Source organism: Opisthocomus hoazin, chromosome 3 (assembly GCF_030867145.1).
Source record: "Opisthocomus hoazin isolate bOpiHoa1 chromosome 3, bOpiHoa1.hap1, whole genome shotgun sequence".
NCBI classification, from domain to species: Eukaryota; Metazoa; Chordata; class Aves; order Opisthocomiformes; family Opisthocomidae; genus Opisthocomus; species Opisthocomus hoazin.
The window spans coordinates 94,565,132-94,591,167 of record NC_134416.1 but is presented as its reverse complement, the minus strand read 5'-3'; the positions used below and the strand labels follow the sequence as shown (position 1 = coordinate 94,591,167).

The following is a 26,036-nucleotide window of genomic DNA, read 5'->3' as shown; positions in this document are numbered from 1 at the left end:
TGTGTCCTTCCCACGGGGTGCAGTCCTTCAGGAACAGCTGCTCCAGCATGGGTCCTCCACGGCATCACAAGCCCTGCCAGCAAACCTGCCCTGGCATGGGCTCCTCTCTCCAAGTGTCCGCAGGTCCTGGCAGGAGCCTGCTCCAGTGTGGGCTCCCCATGGGGTCACAGCCTCCTACAGGCATCCACCTGCTCCAGCGTGGGGTCCTCCATGGGCTGCAGGTGGAGATCTGCACCGCCATGGACCTCCATGGGCTGCAGGGGCACAGCCTGCCTCACCGTGGTCTTCCCCATGGGCTGCAGGGGAATCTCTGCTCCGGTGCCTGGAGCACCTCCTCCTTCTCCTTCTTCACTGACCTTGGTGTCTGCAGAGTTGCTTGTCTCACGCATTCTCACTCCTCACTCCCCTGTTGCATTTTTTCCCCATTCTTAAGTACGTTATCCCAGAGGCGATACCTCCGTTGCTGATGGGCTCAGTCTTGGCCAGCGGTGGGTCCATCTTCGAGCCGGCTGGCACTGGCTCTGTCAGACATGGGGGAATCTTCTCGCAGCTTCTCACACAAGCCACTCCTGTAGCCCCCCTGCTACCAAAACCTTGCCATGCAAACCCAATATGGCAGCAAATAAAAGCTCAGGGGAGTGGGATCATGGTGAGAGATGCAAAGATGCCCTGGCCTGGGTCACGGTGCCCTGTGAGGAGCAGCGGGTGCTCTGCTTGGTGCAAGGAACGCGGCAGTGCCTGCCAGCGCCGGAGCAGATGGAGCAGATAAGGTCACTCCCACGGGGGAGAGACTCGAGAGCCTTTCTTAGACACACTGGAAAGCACGGGAAAGAGGGGCGTCACTACTAACCAAATCAGAGAATTCCTGGAGATATTTTTAATGCTCCAGGCAAAGGCAGCCACAGACTCCAGAGTACAACACTAGGTAAATGGTAAAAACCAAAATTGTAAGTGTAAGACTAGTTTTCCACTGATGACAGTGAAAGTATCTGTACATGTAAACCTCCTGCCAGGCCTCGAGAGGCAATGACAAGAGCTGGCTCGATTTCCAAGGGTCTTTGAACACCGACTAGAGACTGAAGCCAGAAACCGGAAAATGCAATCAGATTTGTTAAAATACTTTTCTTCACTCCCAAGTGATGACTCAGTAGACAGGTTTAGGTACACAGCCTTTTACTGGATGAAGGGAAAGGAGCTGGAATAATGTAAAGAAAGAAAAACTGCAAACCTGGCTCCAAGTTACAAGCCCACTGACGAGTCCCTCTCTTTTCAGTGAAGCCACGTGAGATGGACAAGCTGTGCTCCCCTCCTGCAGCCACCCAAGTCCCAAGGGATGCCCCTCGCTCTCCGTGCAGGTGCTGGGCACAGAGCCCTCGCTGGCATCACGGCTGGCTCTACAGAGCTGTGCTGCTCTGACCCCGTCCCACCACACCTCTCCGCTAACCCTTCCCAGGAGCCTCCCCCCCGGTTCCTCGCCAGGCACCCTCAGGGGTGGTAACCCCTTAGCAAGGCTGCTGTCGCTGGCAGGAGCCCTGCGATGGGAGAGGGGAGCCTCGCCATCCCTCCTGCCTCCTCGGCGGCTTCCAGGCTCCAGGCAAAGCATCACTCATCACAGGCGCTTGGAACAGCTTTTTCACAACCTAAGTGTAACGCTTGTAATGATTTCAACTTTCTGACAGGTCTGTTGCTACCAGCAGCGCTCCAAATACTGCGCCAGGTGACAGTAAATGGGGCATGTCTAAGCCTGTCCATCGATCTCTCTGTCGGACTCTTTCACTTCCGCACTAGATGCCAGCAGAGCACTTACCTTTCTGGGTTTTTATCTATCAGTAGTTGTCTGGGAGAGAATACCTTTCTGTTTCGCCTCAGGACAGCAGGCTTGCATGTCCTAGGATCTTGTTTCGTATGTTAACATACAGCTGAAAATGCAGCCAACAGCTGTGAGGATTTACTTTGGGATTTTACTCCACACCTGTTTCTATAAAACCAGGAGGAGCAACTGGAGGAGCATTGGTGCAAACCTTCAGGAAAAAAAAATCCCACCCCAAACGAAAACAAGCTGTGTGTTTCAGGTGAAGGAGAAATTTGACCACTGTGTGTTTGGACAAGTGAATCTGTTGTGCTCGTTCCAACCCTTGTCTGTTGTCTTTTTCTTTTTTTTTTGGGAAATACAAAAATAGAGATACTCACAGCAGGCTTAAGAAAATAAATGTACAAGTTGCTTGAGACCATAGGAAATGATGCATGGGTACAATGAATTTCGTAATCCTGAGTCCATTACAGAGGTGATTATATCTTACGGGGAAAGAGTCTCTTGGAGTACGGGAGACCTAACTGATTTAGGGTTTGCAGGTCAAACATAATCACAGTGTGCAGGCAAAGGCTTGTATTACAGCAGAGCGAGTCCTTTGCTCTCCTTTCCCTATCCACCCCCAGTTAGAGATGCTGGGCATGAAGACAGGATTTGCAGTTGTGAGATACTTGTGGGGTCAGATGCCTGCTTCTGCTGGGCCAGTCTGTTCCACAGGGCACTGCAGCTTGGACGGACCCACATTCCGGGGCGCAAGGTGGGAAGACGGTACTTCAGTCTTGTGGATCTGAGTACAACATGCCCGCCTAGGTGGGGTTAGACAAGCTCAAGAAAGATGCCATTAATATCAAAGTGTAAACCAGATCTTTTCAGTGAAGTCTCTCCTCTCCCTCCCTTGCAACACAAGCAATCTTTTTAATGTTTTTTTATACAATCCCTATGTGCAAAGCTGCTGACAGGTATGACAGGACAAACACCCTCGGTCTGGTCGTGACAAACCTTAATTTTGAGTTGCGTGTGGCTCCCACAGCACACAGAGGTGGGACTCATCTTGCCCGAGTGATGATGCACTCAGCACAGCAATCTACACCTGCACTAGGTGGGTAAGCTGCCATTAAACTCCTCGATCAGCACAGCTGGTGGCATCTAAGGGGCTATCCATTTCATTTGAAAGAAGACACCCATAGAGTGTGAATCATACCCTCAGTCTTGATGACAACTGTGGGAGTGTAGACACCTTGCTGACATGTAGACATCCTCATTATAAACATCTGAAGTTTGGTGAACTGAATTTAACCATCTTACAGAGTCCTCAGATTACACAGTGGTCACTACCACACAGAGTACTGCTGAGGATCTGCAGAGTGACTGTGGGACTGGTTTGAGGTGTACACCTAGGATCAAAATTTCTTTATTGATCTTTGACTTGAAATGACATTGTCATTTTCTCTGAGCTCTTTTGTCTGTCTCATTCTTCCCCCACAACATGCACACACACACAAGCCACACGCACACTCAGAGAAAATTAAAGCTATAGTAGATGTCAGCCGGAGGGCGAAGCTTATGTTCCTTGCATACAGGGCCATTATGGAAATAGGAATGGAAAATATCAACGAGTCACCATCAATAACAGCCAGCTCAGACTCAAAGCTTTGTAACTTGTTGAAAGCAAGTCTAATCAAAAATAATCTGGAACATTTTTGGACTTGTTTGGAATACTTGTGGGTGTGTCTGCAATATGTTTAATCTGTGTGCTAGGGAGACTTCTGTAATTTTTGTATGCTGCAAGTTTGCCAGGACAGATTCATCCTAATTTGAAACAAATTCCATTGAAGATATGTACTATGGACAATAAAAATGCATGAATATACTATAACAAAATGCATCTCTGAATTTAACAATGCATCAGCAAATGCACCACTGATGCTAAACGTCTCAGCTATGAATGCTGAGGTCCAAAGGTTCTGCAGTGTCTTAAATGGCTGCATCACACATATCATTTGCTTTGTAGTCTACTGGTCTGGGAGGGAAATCTTCCCAGAGGACTGAAGAGTGTTGATAACAAGACTCAGCAGCCTTGTTTCAACTTCTCTATACTACTTTGTTAGAAATCACACGTAATTAGAGAGATTAAAAAAATAAGTGCAGCGCAGCATTTGTGTGCATCTTGCTTTCTAAACTCCTTAAATAAGAAATTAAAAAAAGGTGGAGTAAAAGGCAACTGATGTGGAGGCTGCTGCACCCTGCCTCTCTGCGTGATCGGTCCCCACCCCTTCCCGTCGGGATGACTACCGTGTTTAAGCCTCTCCTCCTCACCTCCCAATCCCAAGATCTGCAGAAGAGTTGAAGAGCACCTGGAAGCTGGATGGGCAGCAGCAGGAGCAAAACTGTCAGCAGAACTGGTTTTCTTCTTTTCGTGTTGAGAGAAATCTAGCTGGTGTCTCACTGAGCAGAAGCAGCGAGCTGGGCTAAAACAAGATCCTGTACTCCAGGTACGTGGTGGCAAACTGGTCTGCAAAGACTGAGCTGGCAGCAGAGAAAGGCTAACTACTTTTAACTGTGCTGAAAGGGAGAAATCTGAAATTGCTAAGCGATTAGATATAGCTCTTTGAAAAGGCATGGAACATTCTGCAAAAACCACTCCTTTAAGGAGAGATTTTTGGTTTTGGTTTCAGTAAAAAAACAAAAAAAGAGAAGTATTAGGGAGTGGATAAGGTGAAGATAAAGGGTGTCAACTTTGGGAAAGACTGGATTTCATTTTGAGTCCTCGATACAAGCTGTGGCACAGCAACAGTTCTGAGGACACTGGTAACCATTTTATGCCCATCAGTAGCAAGATCACCTGAATGGACCATAATAATTTCTTTTGCCCTTATGGTAATTAATTCCCATTCTTTTCCTTGTTTGGTCCATTGGAGCACTTACCATGGAAATAAACTACTGCCGGAGTTTAAAATGTTATCACTGGACCCAGGAAAAGGGCAGGGATATCACATCTTGGCATCATTAGTGCAAGGTCCTGCGAAGCAGCGCAGCACTTTGAGATCACGTGCTCGTACACACTTTCTGAGAAGTGGGGTTTATCCTCAGGGCTGTCTTTGCCCCTATTTTACCTGATTGTTTTTCGGAGATTTTTAGCCTCACCTTCCAAACAGTGACTTGTTGCTTCCTATTGAAAACTAAGACTCAGCAGGATTTAACCATGTGATTTGTTGCTCCCTAAAAACATAGTAGTTTGGGTCTGTCCCACAACCCAAGGGAGCCCACCTTTGCCATGTGATAACAGTAAATAACTCTCCTCAGTTTTTGTGTTACTTGCATGAAAGCTGAAAAGTAACAAGACACTCAAGGAAGAGCAGGACCACTGGTGAGAAGGAGAAGCTATAAGAAGGCCTTCTCTTAATGAGCAGAGGGATGACAGCAGGGTCATGGATATCAGTCTTTTTTCCCTGTTAGCAGCAGTCAGTTTTTCCCCTGTCCCGAGCTTCCCACCAGGCCCTGCGTCTCCTCTGTGCTGGAGCTCAGCTGTGAGGAGCGGGGCGTAAAGTCGAGATGCTGCCTGCTTGGAACTGTGCCACCGGGAAAGCAGGAAAAGGAAAAGTGTCATGGCTGAAGTTGGTGGGAAGAGGGAATGAGGTGAGACAGGACAGGTCGGAAATATCCTGGCTTGTTGCTTCGCCACACCATGTTGCGTGGGACAAAGCGGGCGGGAACAAATAAAACTTCTGACTGAACAGGATCCCATCAAAGCCTTCTAAGCAGTTCAGGTGTGGCTGACTATTTACTAATGTTCTCCACAGCCTGGTGCCTGGAGGAGAGACAGCTGGCTAGGCATCAATCAAGGCAGGCCAAAGAAATTATTTCTGGGAAGAAACCAGCAGATAGGCAGTGGGCTGTTTCACAACTATTGCACGGCTTAATGCCTCCCAAACACTACTTCCTTGAAGGGAACACCATAGGTTGTGCCCTTCTCAGCAAAAGACCTTAGCGGAGTAAGACTGTGGCTGCCATCTCAGAAGCCAGTGGTATTCGCTGTCTTCAGGAGAGCCTGGGAGTTCTCCAGGCAGCCTCTTGCACTTCAACAAGCTGATTCATCTTAGGTTAAAAAAAAAGAGGTAGGAAGCACTTCTGCATGAACGGACATCTCTCGAGCATTTTCAGGCCTGTTATGGGGGTTTAAACTTGGAGATACTCTCCCACGCATGTTACAACTTCCACTTTCATCCGATGCCAGAACGATGGAGGTTTTAGTCCTGAAGATCAGGACAAGACTACTTTATGCTTCCTAGCACCAGCCCTGACATTCAGATGTTGAGAAAGGTGGGAGAGCAATTAACAAACGTAATCAGCATTCAATTATCAGAACAGGGGATTACTCACGATAATCACCCACCTCATGGCTATTTCTGAAGCAGCTTCGTTCTGGCAGTAAAGCCACAGCCGCCCAGTTCCTGTAGCTCTACACTGCGCTCTGTCAGCCAGGGGTTACGGATGTAATCACGCATATTTGCTCAACTCAGTGCTGACCCTGCCAGACCTGGTGACAGCAGCCCCAGTGACAGCAGCCCCAGGCTTGGGAGAGGGTGAGGAAGAACAATGTCTCTGCACTATACATTGGGAAGGCTGATTATCTTGGGTATAAGGCAGACTAAATGCATATAAAATTTGGATGCTTTTTATTGAGCCTGTCTTAATCGTGCAAGCTGGGAAGTGTTGTGTAAGGCATAAGCAAGCGGTGAGTCTCTGCGGCATCGACGCTTTGTTCTTCAGTCTGCTTGCACCATGGTTCCAAATATGTTCCTATTGCCTAAGCAAAATTTCCCATTGCTCAGTGAAACCTCGCTCTCCGCTGCTGTGGTTAGTGGAGAGCTGAGGAAGGTATACATTTTTGCCAGAATTTGCCGCACTTCCATGAAGACTAGGCAGTTTTCTGAAGTACATGTTGCAATGCAGACAGAAATAATAGGCTGATGTAGAAATGATGGAGCGGAGACAGTCATAATGTATATGCAGGTGCGTGTACTGCATCCCCAAGGACAGTTTCAAAGTCAGTACATGGCTAGGAAATGCTGCTATTAACACTGCCCCTGCAGACTTAATTGGATTCCTTGTATAGATGCAGTATAACACTACTTTTAATTACAGGATCCCATTCTACTTTTTGTACAGAGTCCATTCCAAGCTCCTGATGCAGAGAGTCAGAACAACTTTTGACTTTAATCTCTCTAGCACAGCTACTGGCTCATTGTAATTGCTATTTTCGGAGAAGGGACAAAACCGAGTACTCTTGCATATTTTCAATGAGGTTTGCGTATCTGCTTGTTTTCTTGCAATCCCTTTCAAGGGTGTATGGGCCCAAGGCATTTTACAAATCCTTAGTGCAGTCCTTCACCAACTGTGCCTGATACACTGGCTCCCAGAACAGCGGTGAGCTGCTACCAAAAGCAGAGATTTGCTAGCAGGTGCCACCACTGAGAGAAGAACTGAGCGCTGTAGCTCTCCATAGCAGCTGAGTGCTGTGGTCCTTACCCATCACATAATTTAGAGAAACCAGCATGGGATTCCACATGAAGACCCGCGTGATGGCCCCATGCCTGGGGAGAGAGCGACATCTGAAGCCGTACTGCTTCACATCAGTGCTGACAGAGTGGCATGGGAGCAAAGCAAAGGTGACACGAGAGTCAGGACCTATGTGTGCAGTAGTCTGTGATTTTATAACTTTGCTTTGGTATTTGTCTTCATTCTCAACTGAATAACATTTAATGGACTCAGAGCCATTCTGCACTGGAACACTGCTTTTGCTTTTTTCTACTTTCTCCTTTCAGACAAGGATGTCAAAGTTATTTACAGAAGTTATTGAAATACTTTCTACAGATCATATTTGCCTTTATTTGCCCTTAATAATTTGTGTTAAGAAATTATTTTGACTTTCTTGCTCTCTTTTTTTTTCCCTTTCTTTAGATTTCCAAATGGCTGATCCTTTCCTGTATGATACTGGAAGAAGATCTCAATATGGGTGCCTTGGACATGAAGTACAAATAGAGCACATCAAGGCATATGTTTGTAGACCATCTTTTTTCACAGACAAAGCTGTGATTGTGATTCATGACATATTTGGATGGCTGTTCCCAGACACTAGATACATAGTCGATTTGATTGCAGGTCATGGATACATGTAAGCAACTGTCGTTTGTATCTGCTCGTAAATGCACTGATAAATGACCAGTTCCAAAGCTAAGCATGGCATAGAATGTTTCCCATACGCAAAGGGCAACCATACCATTTCAGTCAGAGTGAATAAAAATGCAAAGGGACAAAATGTTCCCATGAGGCCACCAAAGCTACTAAAATTGACCCATCGAAAAAGGGCACAAGGAGAGTCATAAAGTGCCAGTGTTTGTGCTTATGTGGCAGCATGGGTGATTAAAAGATAAATGTTGGTATCTATCTTTAAGTTGTATAAGCTTTTCAGAATGAAACCTTTTGAACAGTTGCTTTAGAACTTTTACTATCAAAGAGATGTATATATGTTTGTGTAGAATCAGGAGGGTTGAATACTTAAGCATGTCTAAGAAAATAATGAGAGTTTGTTTTGTGGGGTTTTGCCCATAGAAAGACATATAATTTTAGCTCTGCTGATTGCCAGAAGAATGTGTTTCATGTAGTAACCATGTAGATGTGTACTCTGGAAGAGAAAAGACAGTAGGAGACATTGAGACATCCACAGATTCTCCCCACCTGGATGTGAAAGTTGACTTTATTCCATGTCTCACACAGAACCATCTGCCCAGACTTCTTTAAGGGGACAGACCCCTGGAAAACTACCGATCACTGGGCTGACTTTGCTGACTGGATGAAAAATCATGATCCTACAAAAGTAGACAAGTAAGAAGCATATTTATACTTGAACTTTAAAAAGCATCCAGCAAATGAGGGCAATTTGTATGAAATGTTGAAAGTGGCACCTCACAGCAGAGCAAGATGTCTGCACGCACACAGTTGCTTATTCTGGTTGGTTCTTCCGTGGCTCTGGGAACTGTCTTGGCTGGGAGTAGGAGAGGATCATCTGCTCTGTCCATCACTCTGCTTATTGTCCCCATCTTGTTTTCCTGGGCCCCTTTCTAACTATGTCATACTGACCACACAGGCTCATAGCTGGTGTTTCACAGGCTATGAAATAACCAGCACTTCCACTCACAAGTGCTGATTCTGCCTCCAGCTCCTCAAGATAAGGAGGAAAGCTCTTCCACAAGTGCTCATTTTATCTGGCAGTTGTCACTTGCCTGTGTTGCTTTCTGCCTTGTAGATAATAACGGGTGCAGATAATATTTTTCTGAGCAGCATGAGACCAAAATTTGCAAGATTGCCCCAAACCTAGGATACGCCTGATCAACTATACTGTTTTTCTCAATGTGAAACAGAGGGCCCAGTCTCTGATCAGCCTGGCAGTGCCTGTAACAAGGCTTCCTTGAATTATGGGAAGCATTACTCTTTCTGCAGCATCTATCACCCCAGCCTAAAACTTCAGAAGATGGTAGTGAGGCAGTGATACCTTATTACTCAGCTATCATCTTCTAAGCCACAAGTAGTCTTCTGACCCTTTCAAGAGGTCCCAGGGGTCACAGCCTAACTTCAACGTCTCTCAGCAAAGCTTTTGACCATATAGTTGCAGAAGCTGTGACCGAATTTTTTAAATCATAAATGACTGACACCTGTAAAAAATCCTACTCCAAAGAGTAAGCAGATACATGGGCACTGTCTTAAACACCTAAGACCTCAAGGACATGCCTGTGCTGTCTTTTGAGGGTTCACTTGTAGCTGCCTTCAAGGTCAGAGCACAAAGAACGCAACAGACCCATGAGAGTACCCTTCCAAACAAATCAAATCTGAGGGAGCTCATCCATTCACAGCACACATGCTACAGGCCTAGGATATGACCTCCTGATCGTGTCACTCTCGTACTGCTTTTTTGTCAGCCTAACCAAGCCTGTGATGACCATACTACTGTGCATAATATTTGAAAATGTAGTTGTTAGTATATGCAGTCTGCATTTAAAATTCATTAAAAACTCTGTAGATAATGAAAAAGATAAAACTATTGAGACCTAAGAAGTTAGTAATTAAAAAAAAAAATTACCTGCTCTGGCCTACATTAAAAACAATTTGCATATTTTTTGCATTATACCTCATGCAATACCTGTTTTTTTTTTTTAAACATTGTAGTTACTGACAGTTTAATTTTGAGTAATTGCTACTTTAGTACAGTATTATTGTATGTGGGCTTGGTAGGATATTTCAGTATTAACTCATGCAACAGGAATGACGTACTCAGGACAAATCTTTATCTAAATAGGTGGACTCTGTAGAGACAGCACAGTGAAGCTTATCTGTTCCTACAGTCCGTAATGCAAGATGTTGTTCTACTTGCAGATATGTCTTGTCTTTAGTTGTCCTGTCGTAGACAAAGTGACTCAATTAAAAATTTGCTTCTTTTGAAAACAAAGGAGCAGGTCACAACTCAGGTAAGTATATAAGTACCTACACCTGTACTTCCCTAAACTAGGACCAGAGATCTTAGCTCCCATTTAAGAATAGATGCCAGTGCTCTGGGCTGAAATGTGTTTTTTTAAGTATTCTCTGTTTTCAGTGATTGGGGGTGCAGATGCAGAAGAAATAATGTATCTCTTTTAATTTCCTTCTTAAATTGTCAAGTATTGATTCTGCAACAAATTCCTTAGTTTACTTTTGTTTATATGTCTTAGGGAAGCTGATGTTGTCTTGAAGTATCTAAAGGAACAATGCGGTGCAAAGAAGATTGGTATCGTTGGGTTTTCCTGGGGTGGAATGGCAGTACATCACTTGATGCTGAAAAATCCTCAATTAACCGCTGGGGTGTCCCTCTATGGTAGTGTAGAACACGTGAAAACTTACATGGACTCACATGGCTATGCATAGTTTGTAAGTCTAGTTATTGCTTTGTAACAATTTCTGTAAAAACTCAAAGGTGAGTTGCAGATTTTAATTACGGTTATTTCAGCAATATGCTATATTGGTATAAAGATTTAAGAATGCTGTAAATCAGAAAAAAAATTGCTTCCTTGTGCACAGTAATTTTCTAATCTTTTATTTAGTGCGTGGAGAGTGGGGAAATACATTTTCCAAATGCTTTTTTCTCCATCTAAATAGATGTCCTGATCTAAAAAATATACATAATGAGTAAACCTAAATAGAAATTTTTTCTTTTATTTTGCCATTTATTTTGCAAGAATGTTAACCTCACTAACAGACTGTTTCTCAAAAAACATTATAGGAATAATTAGGGACTCTGAAGAAAGATACAATCTACTAAATCCCACATTTTTCATTTTTGGTGAGAGAGACCACACTATTTCATATGATCAGGTAAGTTGTACTGGAAATGCTTTTTCTTTTCCCGTAGTTCTTTCATCCCACACAGAAATCCTAGCTTGTTAGCAAAACATTTTCAGATATGAAAAATCGGACAGACTGGATTGTTTGCTTATATTTCAACTTCCCCCATACCTTGCTTGGGTTATTTAAAGCTGCTTTTCTGAGGTGAGAAATCCAGTAAAGACCGGTCATTGGTCTCTGAGTGGCTGGACAAGCAGAGTATGAAACTGGGCAGGGAGATCCAACTGGTATGAGCCTAACATCTCCAAAACTTGGATGCTACTGTTATGCATGAGAGAAGAGGTAGTTAAATCACTGAGGCTGGGCTTTGAATGGAAAAAAAATAATTTCAGCTTAGTAACTCAACATTCTGATGATGTGGACCGATGACTAATTGATGTTGATACAAGAAGACAAAACAAACTGTGTCAGAAGAATGGGCATGAATTTTAACTAAGACAATGACAACTTGTGGACTCTGTTTTGACTCCCGGCTGCCATCTATATTCTGGTAGAACCCCTACTGTAAGCGTATCTGAGAGGTAGGATAAATATATCGGTAGGAAACTGGTGCCCTCTTCTGTGCATAACTTCTTTCTCTTCAGTGACAAGGATAACAAACCACCCCTGGCATAGTTTGTTGTGTAGGAGTAGGGTCTAACTGGGGAACTGACAGCATGCTCGGGGAGTGCAGAAGCCAATTAATATTTACTTCTGTGTTATTCACTCTGTACCTCAAATACGTGTCTCGTCCGCACAAATCCCACACTCCCTCTCCCCTTTTTATGGTGAAAGTGTCTTTTTCCCAGGGGCACAATTTTCGTAAATACATTTTTGCCATCGTGCATTACACATTGAAACCATACCTTTTTCTCCTGAGGCTTTCTCTCTGAGCTACCTATGCAGATTGTGTAAGAAAAATTCCTGCATTAAAAAAAATAGTCGTCAAATACATTATTTTTTGCACTGAGCAATGAAGGGTTCTGTGGGGAAAAAAAAAGTGAACATGAAATAAATTACAGTACTATAATCTGCACAATGGCTAGAATTAAGCCCGCAGGGACAAAGTAAGTGTTCATTGCCCTATTTTCTGACTTTTTAATGGAAATGAGCACAGAAATGTATCTACATGTGTAGAGATACACAATCATATGGTTAGTACTCTGTGTGTAAGCATGTGTGTACTTATCATCAAAAGATTGTGCAGGAGCAGTGTCTTTTTGTTATACAGTAAGATAAAAAAAAAACCCTGTGTTTTCTTAAACTCTATTACTAAGCCTATCAACATATTTTGGACTGAGAATCACTGAGGTTTAGGGAATCTCTTCTCTCAAGATCAGAGCTTAAAATTAGATTACAAGCCATATTAAGTCTGAACAGAAATGCACCTGTTCCTTTACGGCAGTGACATTTACCAAACCATCTTTGCAGTAATTGTCGAGGTTCTTAGACTCACTCATACTTTTAAAAAAAGTTTCAGTCTAATATTCCAAAGAAGGGTTTTCTCATCTGTTGAGCAGCAGAACCTGCTTAAACCCCCTCCCCCTCCCAACATAATGGAAAAATGCTTTCTTTTACAGATCACCTTACTGGAGGAGAAGTTGAAACAGTACTGCAAAGTTGCATATAAAATTAAAGTTTATCCTGGACAAGTTCATGGGTTTGCACAGCTGAAGCCAGAAGATATGAAACCTGATGATAAACCTTACATTGAAGAAGCCAGAAAGGATATGATTGATTGGATCAAAATGTTTGTTTGACAAAAGCATAAAGTAACATTAGGCTTCAAGATCAGTATTTGATTTAATTAAATCTTAGAGAAGAAAACAGTCAAGGTAAAACTACCTGGTTTTAAAAATTGTCACAAACAAAAGTACGAACATTTTAATTTATAGTTCTTAATTATTTTTTTTACAAGATTTACACAAGATTGTGAAATCAAGCTGGACTAAAGGATGATTAGGCATTAAAAGTTGACTGCATTTATCTTGCTTTGTATTTGCTTCATTATTCTGCATTAGGACATCAATAGTAATGATACTGTTTATCCATTTGTCTATGCTAGCGAGCATGACTTCATCCTGACTTTACCTGAGTAGTTTCAGGCTTTATTTTGGTATGATGATTGGTAGTCATAGGTATTAACAGGGAAACACCTTGGTTTTGCATACTTTTTTTTTTTTTTGTTAACTACAAGTATTTATCTCATATACTGCTGTGCTGAGCAGAATATCCCATGAGTGAAATAATTATTTGGCTATGTTAAGGAGTTAGGAGTGGATGGCGTTGTTAACTGGCAACCTCCAGGTATTCCCTGGGGAATGTTAAGAAGGGCACTGCTAGTATTCCTTCATCAGCGTCAAGGGAAAACACAGCCAGTCCCTCCTGACTGCAGAAGTAACCCAGGCATGAATACTGTGGTAGCAGTGGATTTATTGTCCTGGTCCAAACTGTGGTGATCAGGCACAGGGCTGACAAACAGGTACCCCCACGCCTTGTATTGTTTGCGTTACGTTACGTGCCTTGTTCCTCTCTCAGGTTCTTCCCCTTTATCACCTTTATCTCCTCACGAGTACACAATGTACAAGCGATGCACGTCCCTGTTTACTCTTACTGCACTGGCTCCAGTTTTGCTGACCTGCTGACCCTCTTTTTTTTTTTCTTGTATTTTTTTATTTCATTGCTTTAGTGATGACTTGGCAACTTCCGTTTACTCAGAGATCCTCTAAGGGACCCATGTGCTTTTTTATTTCCTACTACATCTGTCACTTTCTCACCCTGTTGCCTTGTTAGTGTAGTCATAAACCAAGGCTAGCTATCCACATGGATATTATTTTACCTTTGATATCAGGAATGTCTGACAGTTTCACACATTGCTGTCCTATCACTGTAACCATAGGGTCATGGTATGGCACACCTCAACCGAGTATGTTAAACAATCCTGCTGTGAGGAGGGAAGACACAAAGTCAGGGGCACGGTACAAGCTGCTGTGTGTTGCCCAGCTCCCTGGTCTGCCTGTCGGCATCTGTCAGCATCTGGGACGCTGGGCGAGGTGACTTGTGGAGGCACCTTCAAAGTCAAACCTCCCCTGACCCCCAGAATGCCCATGCCGACCTGATGCTTTCTGCGTGATCACCCCAGTTGGTGTCAGCCCATGTCCCCAGACGCCATCCAGGTCACTCGCTGGGTCTCGTGTAGCCAATCCCGCAGCGTCCCCGCGTACCCCAAGGAGCGCCCCAGGCCCTTGACACCACTCCTGTCCCTGTGTGCCTTCGTGACCTCAGAAAAAGCCTCCAAATACCATGAGTTTGTGGAGGCGGCACCATACGTAACGTCGGTTTTGTAGGAGAGGAGGGGGGAGCATGACGAAGCTTGTGCTAATTGGGAAAATACAGATTTGAGGGAGCTGGGAAAGCAGTGTCTCTGCTGTAGCTTGTCCCCAGCTGAAAAATACCAGTTGCATTGCTGGGGTTAAAAACCTGTTTGAAGCGGGCTAGAAATTGGATGTTTTCTCCCATTTGTTTTCCCCAGTACTGCATCGCGGCTTAAAAATAAGCGTTCAGCAGGAGCCTCCCTAGGCGCAGCTGATGAGCCGGGCGTTGTAGCCGCGGGACGCAGCTGCGGGTTGTGTCGGCAGCTTTTGCAGCAGAGCTGTGAAAGCCTGCCTGTGCCCTCCTCCAACTGCTCAATGCAGGGCTGGCGCAGGGGGTCTCCAGCCATGCTGGGGGTCCAGGCTCTCCTGCCGCTCACAGCGCGTGGCCACGGCTGCTGGGGCCCCTGATAAATTGTTCCCAGGCTTGGCTGGTTGACCTTGGTGGCGGTGGATGCCCTGATCTCATCCCTGTTCATCCCTCTCTGCCCTCATCGCCCATCCCCAGTGTGCAGGTATGGAGTGTGCAGGCAGTGCGTTAGCTTTCTTCCAGATCTTTAAAAGCCGTCTTGAGGCAGGATTCCTCACAGCTGGGGGAAGGGGAGGACGGTTTCCCTCGGGAGAAATAAAGGAGGTGTTTTCTGCGCTTGGTTGCTGGCTGCTCAGCTCAGACGTAGCTCTGTTTTAGGCGGGACCTGATGCAGGTCGCTATCATCTCTAGCTTTTCAGCACTGCTTTAGAAGCACTGTGGTTCACAGCTTCGAAGCCATCCTCTCTCCAGGAAATGTCCACAAGATGGGGCCCCTCTCCTTGACTGTCATGAAGGCTTTTAGGGAGCTTGGTCATAATTACGATAATTGACGGTCTGAATGGTGCCTGTCAAATCCTGCAGTAATGGCACACCGCTGTCGGAGGAAACCTGGCTTCCTCGTCAGCGGGATGCTGTAGCGAGCAAAGCTGCTGAATGTTGTCTGTGTGCAACAAGCCACTGCAGCTTGCTGGACTACGATGTGAGGTGGAATGTCACCTCCTCCGTGGGACTCTGGAATTACTCAGAGGGAACCCAGACTGTGATACAACATCGTCACACCCTGCGTTTTATTTTGCGCTACTGAATGTTTATCAGTTTATCTCCTGTTCATGGCAAAATCAGATTGCCTTGGGATATCATTACAACTTGATAAGCCAATGAGTTGGAAGAAGCATGATTTGAATTGTACCCTGAGGGTATTCTGTTTACGCTTGCTCACCATGAGTAAGGTCTTTTTTCTCACGTGAATATATACAAATAGAGGTATACTGAGCTGCTTAAAGGAATTCTTCTGAGCACTTTCAGTTCAGATTACATAGTGTGTAACTCTCAGAGAAAACCCTCTGCTGATTTACCTTCTGAGATGCCAGTTCATGATGGGTTCCCTGGGAAAGGGCTGTACACAGCAGAGGATACAAGGGACCAGCAAAGTGCATGTAGGCAGCAGTAGCAGCCTTGCATTCCCCATGGAGGAAGGGAAAGGGGACATGCACAATGAAAACTTGCAGGGAAAAAAGTAGTCAGAAAAGCAGCATGCTGAAAGTGGGATCTCACAGGAGTAACAGCAAGAGGTTGCCAGTTGCCAGCCTGTGAGGAGAAGTAGCTGTAAGACCACAAGAGGGATGGTTATGAAGCACAGTGTGTGGGGACATCACATGGAAATGTAGTTACCACATGCTGGATTGCTCCAGGCACAAAGCTAGGAATGGTGGACTGACACAAGCCCTTCTGCTGGCCTTACTGTGCTCCTAGGTTATGCTGACTGACCTGGATTTTATGAATGTTTGTAGCAACCAGAGAGGGCTGGTGTCAAGAGCCTGTTGACAATAAACACCTGGAGCTTTCACTTCTGACCTTGCAGTATCAAGTGGGTGTTCCTAGGTGTCTGGACGGGACTGTGGGGACTGCATCAAGACTATGACCTGTAATAACAATTGTTGCTGCAAAAAAATTATATTACTGTTTGTCCTTTTTGCTTTCCTGCAGGTTCCTAGATGGCTAATGAATCGAGGCCCTGTCCATGTGATATTGGAGACAGGTCTGACTATGAGGATTGTGGGCAGGAAGTCCAAGCTGAGCACGTCCAGGCGTGCGTTTGCAAACCGCCTGCCAGCACAGACAGAGCTGTGATTGTGAGTCATGGTGTATTTGGATGGCAGCTCCCAAACACCAGATACATGGCTGATATGCTTGCGGCTAGTGGATACGTGTAAGAAATCTTTTCTTCTCCAAGAAATCCCACTCTTTATGATTTCTAGCCTATGTTAGAACTGTTATTCCCATACATGGGAGGAAACTGTTACCAGGGCAACTTGAGTGATATATTTCCATAATGGCAAACCACAAGGGAACATTGCTGTGAAATGTTGCAGAGTACTGCATGTTTCCTTCATGCTTTGCTGTTTACAGAAGGAGTCACTGCACACACAGAATGCATAGAATATTGAAAACACGGTGTGGTAAAAACTGATTCTGATACATTTCCCAGCAATGTGAGATGGCTTTAGAAAGCAGTGTGTTCTGAAACAGAAGTGTGTTTTCTGTTTTTAGAAGTCTTTTAAAAGTAAACTGTCATTGAAGCTAAATTATGTGATGGGATTTAAAAAAAAAGTCATCAGCAGAAATATGACCGAATGTCATATATTTTGAATATGATATGAAATATGCGCATTGAATATGTGTGTGTGAATGACTCATATGCGCACATTAAAGACAATCCCCTTCCCCCCTGCAAATCTTTCACGCTTATTTTCAGTGCCCTGCAGGTGTAAAGTTCCAAAATGCAGCAATGTCTTGCAATAACTGGGGATGCTGGAAGGTACCCCATTTGCAGCATACACTGCAAACACTCATACAGGGTTGGGTCTGGCCTGCAGTCCCAAAAAGCAAACCTCCACCTAATTCTGTAGTGGTCTGGTTTTGAGAGATGGTGCCTTTAATGCTCTCAGCCTGTGGAGCAAGAGGGAAGTCAGATGTCAGCAGACAGTTGCCATGTGGCTGAGATCTGTCTGTGGAGCTGAAAGGAGCTCTGGGTCTCTGAGAGATAAAGATACTACCTTTGTGACGGTCGGTGTTTTCCAATACACCGGAACAAAGAACTGGTCTAGATCTGCTGCTTGCTACTGTCTTTCCTGAGGACTTGACATCACCTGTTCTGCTCCATGATTGGAAATATGTTTGCCTTGTGACCAAATGCAATCATTTTCAACTTGAGATTGGATGTACACCTTTCACGCTGGGTAGGATACTTGCAGATCAGTAATATGACAGCATGCTTCCTTATTACGGTACGAGTCCCCTCAGTCAGAAGTACTCAGTGTCTGATGAATTGGTATTTCTCCACACTACCTTGCTTCCTGTAATTTTCCCCCATGATTCACACCATGTCGTACTTCTTTTTGTAATACCTTCTTTCCCTCCACCTCTACCGCTGATACTGTAGTGGTCAAGGGAAGAAGGCTGGTGTTTCCATTGCTCTAGGCAGGAGGAGAGCTGAGAGTTCCCAGGCAGCAGTGTCTGAATGGAGAGGCGGTTTGTTTTCCCTGATTACTTCAAGATGCTGCTGAACTGGTGCACCAATGTTCATTGAGAGGGAAATCACTGGATTTTCTCCTAGTGCTGTATGGGATGAGGAGCTGTGAGGGCTGTACTTCAGAGACCACATGAAGACTGGTGGCTTGTGGTGTCCTATCAGGCTAGTATGAGTGGGGAAGAACCTGTCCTGCATGGGCTTGGGAAGGTTCGCTTTCAAAGCAATACGTAGCCTTTCTGACAGGTACTTGTTCAATGGCTGTGCAATTTTGTCCATACTTACCCAAACACAAGTATGCTGTGACTGTCACTGTTTTTTTCTCAGAAATCATCAAACACAGTTGAAAAAAAAAAATTCTTGCAGCATACTTTGGCCTGCTTTAGGCCAAACTGATCCAGTCATTTCACCATGATTGTAGAGACATGTACTGCGTGTCTGAGGAGACAGAGACCCAAAAGCATTTAGTAAGTGACAGATGATAGCGGTTTCCCAGGGATCCCATTGCTTCCGTGTGGGCTGGGCTTGGGAGAAGCAGCATCTGGGGGTGATCGAGTGATGGCAGCCTCCAGAGTAGTTGCTTGTTCCCTGCTGCATGAGGAGGCTGAATTATCCACTAGTGACTGCAGCATCACAACTCTGCTGCTGGTCACGCAACACATTGCAGCCAGGGTCATCCCGAGCCGGGGTTTGGGCACCCCTGTGATGCAAGAACTCTGTAGTGCTGAGTGGACTCTTACTGTACTTCCCTCTTTCTAGTGACCAAAAGATGTCAGCAGTAAAACACTCCTCCCTTTCTTCCCACACGTTTTCCCTTCACTTGTTCTTTGCTGACCTCAGTCCATCAGTTTTGTTTTTATTGCTAGCTCACAAGCAAGCCTCATGATGTGCTCTGTAGTAAATAACTATTTTGTATTATTGTCTTTGTTTAAATGGAACCCATTAATGATGGATATATGCTAAATGGTATTATGTTGTATGCAAAATCTTCCTGTTATAATCAGGACCTAGTATGACCATCTTTTACCAGATAATATTTTGTTTTACTGTGTACAGTTCAAATTATGTACCTAAAACATGCAAAATAATAGGGATAAAAATATTAATATTTTCCAGATTTGTGTCACAAATTATATTATGTGGTTTACTCATTGAAAAAGGCCTGTGTAGATACCTAAAAATGTTTTCTAAGGCTTGTAGGCATTTCTGTGGAATAGTTAACAATGATATTTAAAAACAATACTTTCTCAGGAAAAAAGAAATCAAAACAAGATTATGCCTGGATATAAACTTTCCTTTGCTATGAAGGGCCAAAAAACTCTGAGCATTTGATTAATTCATTCAAATTTGTTTTTTTGGTGTGTGTTTGTCTGTGTGTGCAGAGCCATCTGCCCATACTTTTTTGCAGGAAGAGGAGCTTGGAAGCCTTCTGATGACTGGTCAAAGTTCAATGACTGGCTGAAAACTCCAGATGCCAGGAAAATAAACAAGTAAGTTGTCAGGGAGCTAGATATCATATTACCTGCTGCTGTCAGAGATTGTTTGGCTTTTTTTCTCCCCCTTTTTTTTTTCCTTTGAGATTGCATGCAGCTAATCTGCCAGCGAAGGTGGCCTTTTTTAATGACTCCTTAGAAGTAGATGGAATCAATGACCTTGTATTTTGCCTTGAACAGAGTTCAAGGACAACTCTCTTAGTAGTGGGTGAGAGTTTTGTCATCTGATATTGATATCATAGACTACTAATTTCTTCCTCTGCCTCAAAAAGCATAATTTCAAAATGACCAGGGACACAGGCAGTGAGAAAACGTAATTCTCATCCTGAGTCCTGCCACGTGTAACAGACTGATACTTTAAGGTTTTCTATGGAAAGAAGAGTTTTTGATTGCACCATTGAAGTTGCCCAGCATGGTGTAACTGGCCCCAGGTGGCCGATGGCTGGATGGTTTACTGTCAGGGCGCAGTGAGGGCCGGTGGCTCCCTTGGGGACAGGGTGCTGGGGCCGAGAGGGGTAACACCGCTGGCAGTGCCAGGGACCTGTCCCGCAGCACTCCAGAAAGATGGGCAGGGCAGGCACCAGGAGGGCAGCCAGCATCGACTGAGGCAAGTCCGAGGTCAAACTGGAAGTGAGGAAGATGGGGTCAGGTCTGGAGACGTTAACTGGTATCAATTGGAGTCCCGTGATCACCAGGCAGGTCTGCAGGGATGTGGCAGGGCTGAGGCCAAGCCGGGAAGTCAGTCTGTGGGTCCGTGATCTGGACAGCGGTCTGGATCAGCAGGGCCCATGGCCAGGTGCAGGCATGGCTTCGACAGCACGGGAGCTGTAGCTCAAGCAAGGCCGAGTGGCAGAGCCTTGTCTTAAAAGCAGCTCCCGTGGAGACAGGAGTTGTCAGCCCCTGCTGAGGCTGCCCCACAGCGTGGTCTGGGAGCCTCTCCTCGTGGTCACTAGAGGGAATGGAGCAGCCCTCACCTGTGCTGTGTCTCAGGTGACCCTGGGTAAAGTTTGTTGTGAATTGAACTCATGGTGTGTTGGCTGCCTTGAAAAAAATCCGCTAGCTTTGGACAACATGAGGTAAGAGTCCCCTGTGAGCACATTAGTTATATTAGGAGACCTAATATATGCTTACAAATATCTGAAGGGTGGGTGTCAGGAGGATGGGGCCAAGCTCTTTTCAGTGGTGCCCGGCGACAGGACAAGGGGCAATGGGCACAAACTGAAGCACAGGAAGTTCCGTCTGAACATGAGGAAGAACTTCGTCCCTCTGAGGGTGATGGAGCACTGGAACAGGCTGCCCGGGGAGGTTGTGGAGTCTCCTTCTCTGGAGATATTCAAGACCCGCCTGGACAAGGTCCTGTGCAGCCTGCTGTAGGTGACCCTGCTTCGGCAGGAGGGTTGGACTAGATGATCCACAGAGGTCCATTCCAGCCCCTACCATTCTGTGATTCTGTGACTGCACAGCTACGTAGCAGTGGGAGAGTAAGGCTGTTCGTTGCTACAACCTTAGAATTAAGCTATTGGCTTAGCAAAGGCCAAGGGAAAGGTAGATGCCTGTGCTTACATGCAGACTATATGCTCCCGTAATTAGTTGGATCAAAGGCATCTTTATTAGCTCCTAAAAATGTTCTCCTGGCACCACTGCTGAAGAAACTCTGTTGGTTCCAGTTCTGTCCAGGTGTAACTGCACCCCTTTTCCTGCATTTTAGGACAACTGACTGACAGCTGAATTGTATTCAGCAGCATTGACGTTTTCTTGATCGCTCAGATTTTCTGGATGCACATCAGTCCAGTTACATTAGAATGTCCTTTCATTTCTTTAACTCAATTTCCTTCTAATAACGTAGTCTGTAATACCTATTTTAGATTTCTCTTACAGATTTTGAAATGGACTTTACTGGTGTCTTTCTGAACTGTAGCAGTGTTTGCCAGCTCCACTTGTTTTGCTCTTTCCTGAGAGAATCTAACAGGTAGCTTAAGGGCTTTTTCCTCTGCCTCAAAGGCAGACCATGTGGTCCAAATTATCCTGTCCTCTCGCAGCAGCAACACACCACCTCTGGAGAGAAATTGGACTGATTTCTTCAACACACTGATAACACCTTGGGAGTCTTTGGTTATTGCATGTGTTCTAGGCAGACTGATAGAAAACTCTGTGACTAGGAGGGACACTGATAGACAGTTTCCCAAATTTGACTCAAAACAAAACGACGAACTGTTTGAAGGGAGGAGGAACAATGACAGCTGGAACAGCTAATAAATAGGCAAGTATCAACTGCTGCTCTTCATTGAAAAGGTTTTACTACTATTTGTAGACCAGGTGTGTTCTTGGGCTTTTCCACTCAGGCTGCTACAGGATGCCAAGGTCCTTTGCCAAGCAACGGTGTTTTCTTCTCTGTAACTTGGAGTAGAATCTTCTGGCTTCTAAATCCTGGTGTAGGGGTAGTGCCCTGCAGCCATTTGGCTGTTTGTGTGATAAATGACCCTCATGTTCTCAGTGAAGAAGCGTGCATAGGGACCATTGAGAAACAGAAGCCAATGCTCCACATGTGAAGCAGCCCTTTAGGAACACAGCTCAGGCAGTGACCTGTGGCCTGTTGTGGCTTCGAGTTAGCATTGAATTGAAGCTGTTGGTTAATTTTAGCATGCTAATGTTAGCAAGTCAAGTCTTCTGTTGTTTTAGTCCTGCCCCTGATGGGTTCATATCTTCCCCTCCCCTGTGCAACACTGCCCAAGCACTTATCAGCAAAGACATGTCACTGGCAGAGGTGCTCTGCTGCCTTAATAACACAGAAGTAAGCTGTTGGCAAGACAATACTGAGAAGGTGTCAGACTAATTAGAGACCAAACTAATTAACTTCCTGGGAGAGCAGATATCTTTCTTGGACTGTTGGCAGTAGCTATGTTGAAGGTAGCCAGGCTTAGGTATTTGGTGAGAAGGTTGTGGGAGACATACCTGAACCATTTCCAGAGAGCTCCTGTCTCAGAGGGGTCAGTTGTCCTGGAAACTTTGTAGTTTGGAATCTGTCTCCTCTCTGCTGCAATGGGAAGGAAGGGTTGGGCTCTGCCTGGCATTTCTTACAGGCAATCTACGTTTCAAGTGTCAGCTCCAATAAGAAAGAATTTTCTGGCACTTAATTTGCTTCCGTGTGTGTTTGTGTGTTGGCAAATCATGTGGTATTTGTGAGGCTGATGTATCAACGGCATATATAGCTTGTGTGCCCAGGAAAAAGAACTGGGGCTGAAAATACAGTCTTGAGGTGATATAAAAGACTTAACTGCTACTTGTTTCCCAGCAATACTTTCTATTTACTGCCTCTGCATGGTGACACCTGCTGCAAGGTAAATGGGTGTTTTCAGAATACAGCATCTGGACAAGGTGTATTTCAAGCTATACTGTAAATTCTGAAAACATCTACCATGTTTGTTACCTTGACTTTCCTGCAGCGTATATCTCAGACGCTAACTTACAATTACTGTCATCATTTTGACCGTCTAATGAATAGTATTCTCTAGAGAGGTTTTTATTACTTTCTCCATCTATATTTGCAAAGCAAAAATTCTTCCAGCTTCTCAGAGAATTTTAAGCTTTTTAAACTCTTAGGTAGGTGTTTAATCACTCACCTACTTTCCACCCCTTTAGGTTTCCTAAGTACGTGAAAGAAAATATAATAGCAGCATAATATGGGGACACTTATATGCATCTCTACGTTTTCTTTCAATATCTTCAAATACTGGTTTTACTGTGGGTGCTTAATTTGCATTTGCTTATATGTTCCAGAGAAGCTGATGCTGTCTTGAAATATCTAAAGCAACAGTGTGGTGCAAAGAAATTAGGGGTTATTGGTTTTTGCTGGGGTGGTATTGCTGTACGTCACCTGATGATGCATATCCAGAGCTGAAGGCTGGTGTATCTCTCTATGGTAGGTAAATACAAGGATGTAATACAAGCAAGTACACATGCATATGTATATTGTGTAGCTTAAGTACTTGATTTGGCATTATTTCTTCAAATCAGGCTGCCAGCTGGTGAAGAGAGATATTTTGCATGGGAATGGTTCAAAGCTGCATCAAGGGTGGTTTAGGCTGGACATTAGGAAGTATTTCTTTACCAAGAGGGTGGTCAAACCTAGGAACAGGCTTCCTAGAGAGGCGATCAATGCCCCAAGCCTGTCAGTGTTTGAGACGCATCTGCATAATGCCCTTAACAACAGGCTTTAACTTTTGGTCAGCGCTGCATTGGTCAGGCAGTCGAACTGGATGATTGCTGGAGGTCTCTTCCCTCCTTCCCTTCCCTTCCCTTCCCTTCCCTTCCCTTCCCTTCCCTTCCCTTCCCTTCCCTTCCCTTCCCTTCCCTTCCCTTCCCTTCCCTTCCCTTCCCTTCCCTTCCCTTCCCTTCCCTTCCCTTCCCTTCCCTTCCCTTCCCTTCCCTTCCCTTCCCTTCCCTTCCCTTCCCTTCCCTTCCCTTCCCTTCCCTTCCCTTCCCTTCCCTTCCCTTCCCTTCCCTTCCCTTCCCTTCCCTTCCCTTCCCTTCCCTTCCCTTCCCTTCCCTTCCCTTCCCTTCCCTCCCCTGTAGGAAGACTGTTATGCAAAGAAGGTGGTGGTGAGGATATTTGTTCCTAGTTTCAGAATGACTCTGCAGCTATGTCTTTATTTCAGGTCTAGACAGACATACATCTTGTCCTTCGGTCACCTTCCCAATTTAGCTCCTGTGTTCTGTTTACTTCTGCTCTGCATGCTGCAGAGCTAGAACTTCATCCGGGAGCAGACAGTGTTATTTTTGATCTAGCTACTCTGTAAAGTTAGATTGTGGTTATTTTAACACCAGCTTTCCTTTTATGCTCTGCTCAAGAAGCTGAGATAGCTAACCTGCCCTTTGCTAACGTTCTCAGAATGTAAATTTTTGTCTACTTGCTAAAGCATCGACTTCCCCAGTCAGTTCAAAAGAACTCAAGGCTCTATGCACAGAAAGCATCTTTCAAGACTTACTAATTTATATATTCAGTCTGTATCTTAAGAAGCTGTCTTAAATAGTTTTAATCTAGGAGGGTATTCTTCTAGGAGCCATGGTTACAGTAGCTTGAAAGTAAAGCTGGTATTTATGGTTACATATTGTTTGAGACATGAAAACTTTTCACTGCAGAAGCAGAGTGCTGTATTTCAATCTGGATTTTGCCTTGAAAGTCAATTGAAGAGTTTTTTTTTGTTTCTTTAGTGTTTTCTAGGACTAACCAAGGATTCTGATCATACACCCAATCTCCTGAACCCTATGTTTTTTATTTTTGCTGAGAAATAGGACTTAATTCCCCTTCATCAAGTATGCTGATAACTTCCATCTTCTTTCATTTCTGCATGTTTATATTTCCGTCCTGAGTTGGGAGTCAGAACTCAGCCTCATAATAGTGCTTGAAGGACAAAAAATAAGCAGAAAAATGGAGCTAGACATAGAAGGGCTAATGTAACTTACGCAAAGAATGAAAACTAGATTATTTTTTTTTCTGAAGGCTCTTTCTTTTGTAAAAGTATGGCTAGTAACCCAGGTAGCCAAATTTTATCAAATCCCATTGCTGTTTTGGAGTACTCTACTCTGAGAGCTATCCTTTGCTGTACGACTTTGCTTTCTGTTGGTCCTAGGAACCCATAAACCGTGTAGGATACACCAAATTGCATCCATAGGTATCTGTTACAAGCTTTTTGTTCAGCTGTAGTGTGTTTAGCATTGTCACATGTTTCACACGTAGGAAATACTTTTGCTATATCCGTATCTTTGCAGATTGTTGGACCTGCCTTATATGCCAAGAAACTTTCTAGACCCTTACTGCAAAGGTATTTTTTCTTTATATAATTTCACTTTTTGGTTTGCCCATATGGAGCTTGTTTATTAGTGTCTAGCCTGAATGATAAATTAGGGAGTTGAATTCTGAGTAAGATGAGGAGTGGTAGCATGGAATATGACTATTTTAATACAGCTACTTCTATGTTCTATACCACAGGCCACCCTGCTGGAGCAGAAGCTAAAGAAAAATTGTAAAGTCAATTACGAAGTTAAAGTTTATCCTGGACAAAATCATGGTTTTATACATTGCAGAAGAGAAGATGTCAATCCTCAAGATAAGACTTCTACTGAGGAAGGAAGAAAGGATTTGATCAACTGGCTGAATAAATACATTTAGTAGAAGAGCAAGCAACCTAATTTGTAACACATTTATGTAATACACTGGAGATTTTTGATAATGTATTTTAGCAAATTGTGGGGGAGAGTTTGTTGAAATAGAACTTAAAGTAAAAAGCAAACAGAATATTTTAGATGTTTTTTGTTAGTAGATTCTAATTGATACTTTCATATTATGTTCCTTTGAAGAAGTCTTAGATTTCACCTACCAGTGTCATGTTTT

General features: G+C 44.3%; 1 protein-coding gene and 1 pseudogene across 1 annotated transcript; both read left to right on the top strand.

Moving 5' to 3' along the window:
- Window positions 1-7,779: 7,779 nt before the first annotated feature.
- LOC104335523 (carboxymethylenebutenolidase homolog) lies at window positions 7,780-12,981 on the top strand. The gene is made up of 5 exons (XM_009941260.1): window positions 7,780-7,985; window positions 8,588-8,695; window positions 10,573-10,715; window positions 11,121-11,212; window positions 12,802-12,981. Exons 1-5 carry the CDS (start codon window positions 7,780-7,782, stop codon window positions 12,979-12,981), a joined length of 729 nt encoding a protein of 242 aa, XP_009939562.1.
- Window positions 12,982-16,617: 3,636 nt separating this feature from the next.
- LOC104335522 (carboxymethylenebutenolidase homolog) lies at window positions 16,618-25,814 on the top strand (annotated as a pseudogene).
- The last annotated feature ends 222 nt before the right edge of the window (window positions 25,815-26,036 follow it).

Coding starts and splice junctions, on each gene's coding strand:
- LOC104335523 (XM_009941260.1), top strand. CDS start 7,780: ATGGCTGATCCTTTCCTGTATGATACTGGAAGAAGATCTCAATATGGG. Junction 10,716..11,120: donor CGCTGGGGTGTCCCTCTATG/GTAGTGTAGAAC, acceptor AAAACATTATAG/GAATAATTAGGGACTCTGAA. Junction 11,213..12,801: donor ACACTATTTCATATGATCAG/GTAAGTTGTACT, acceptor TTTCTTTTACAG/ATCACCTTACTGGAGGAGAA.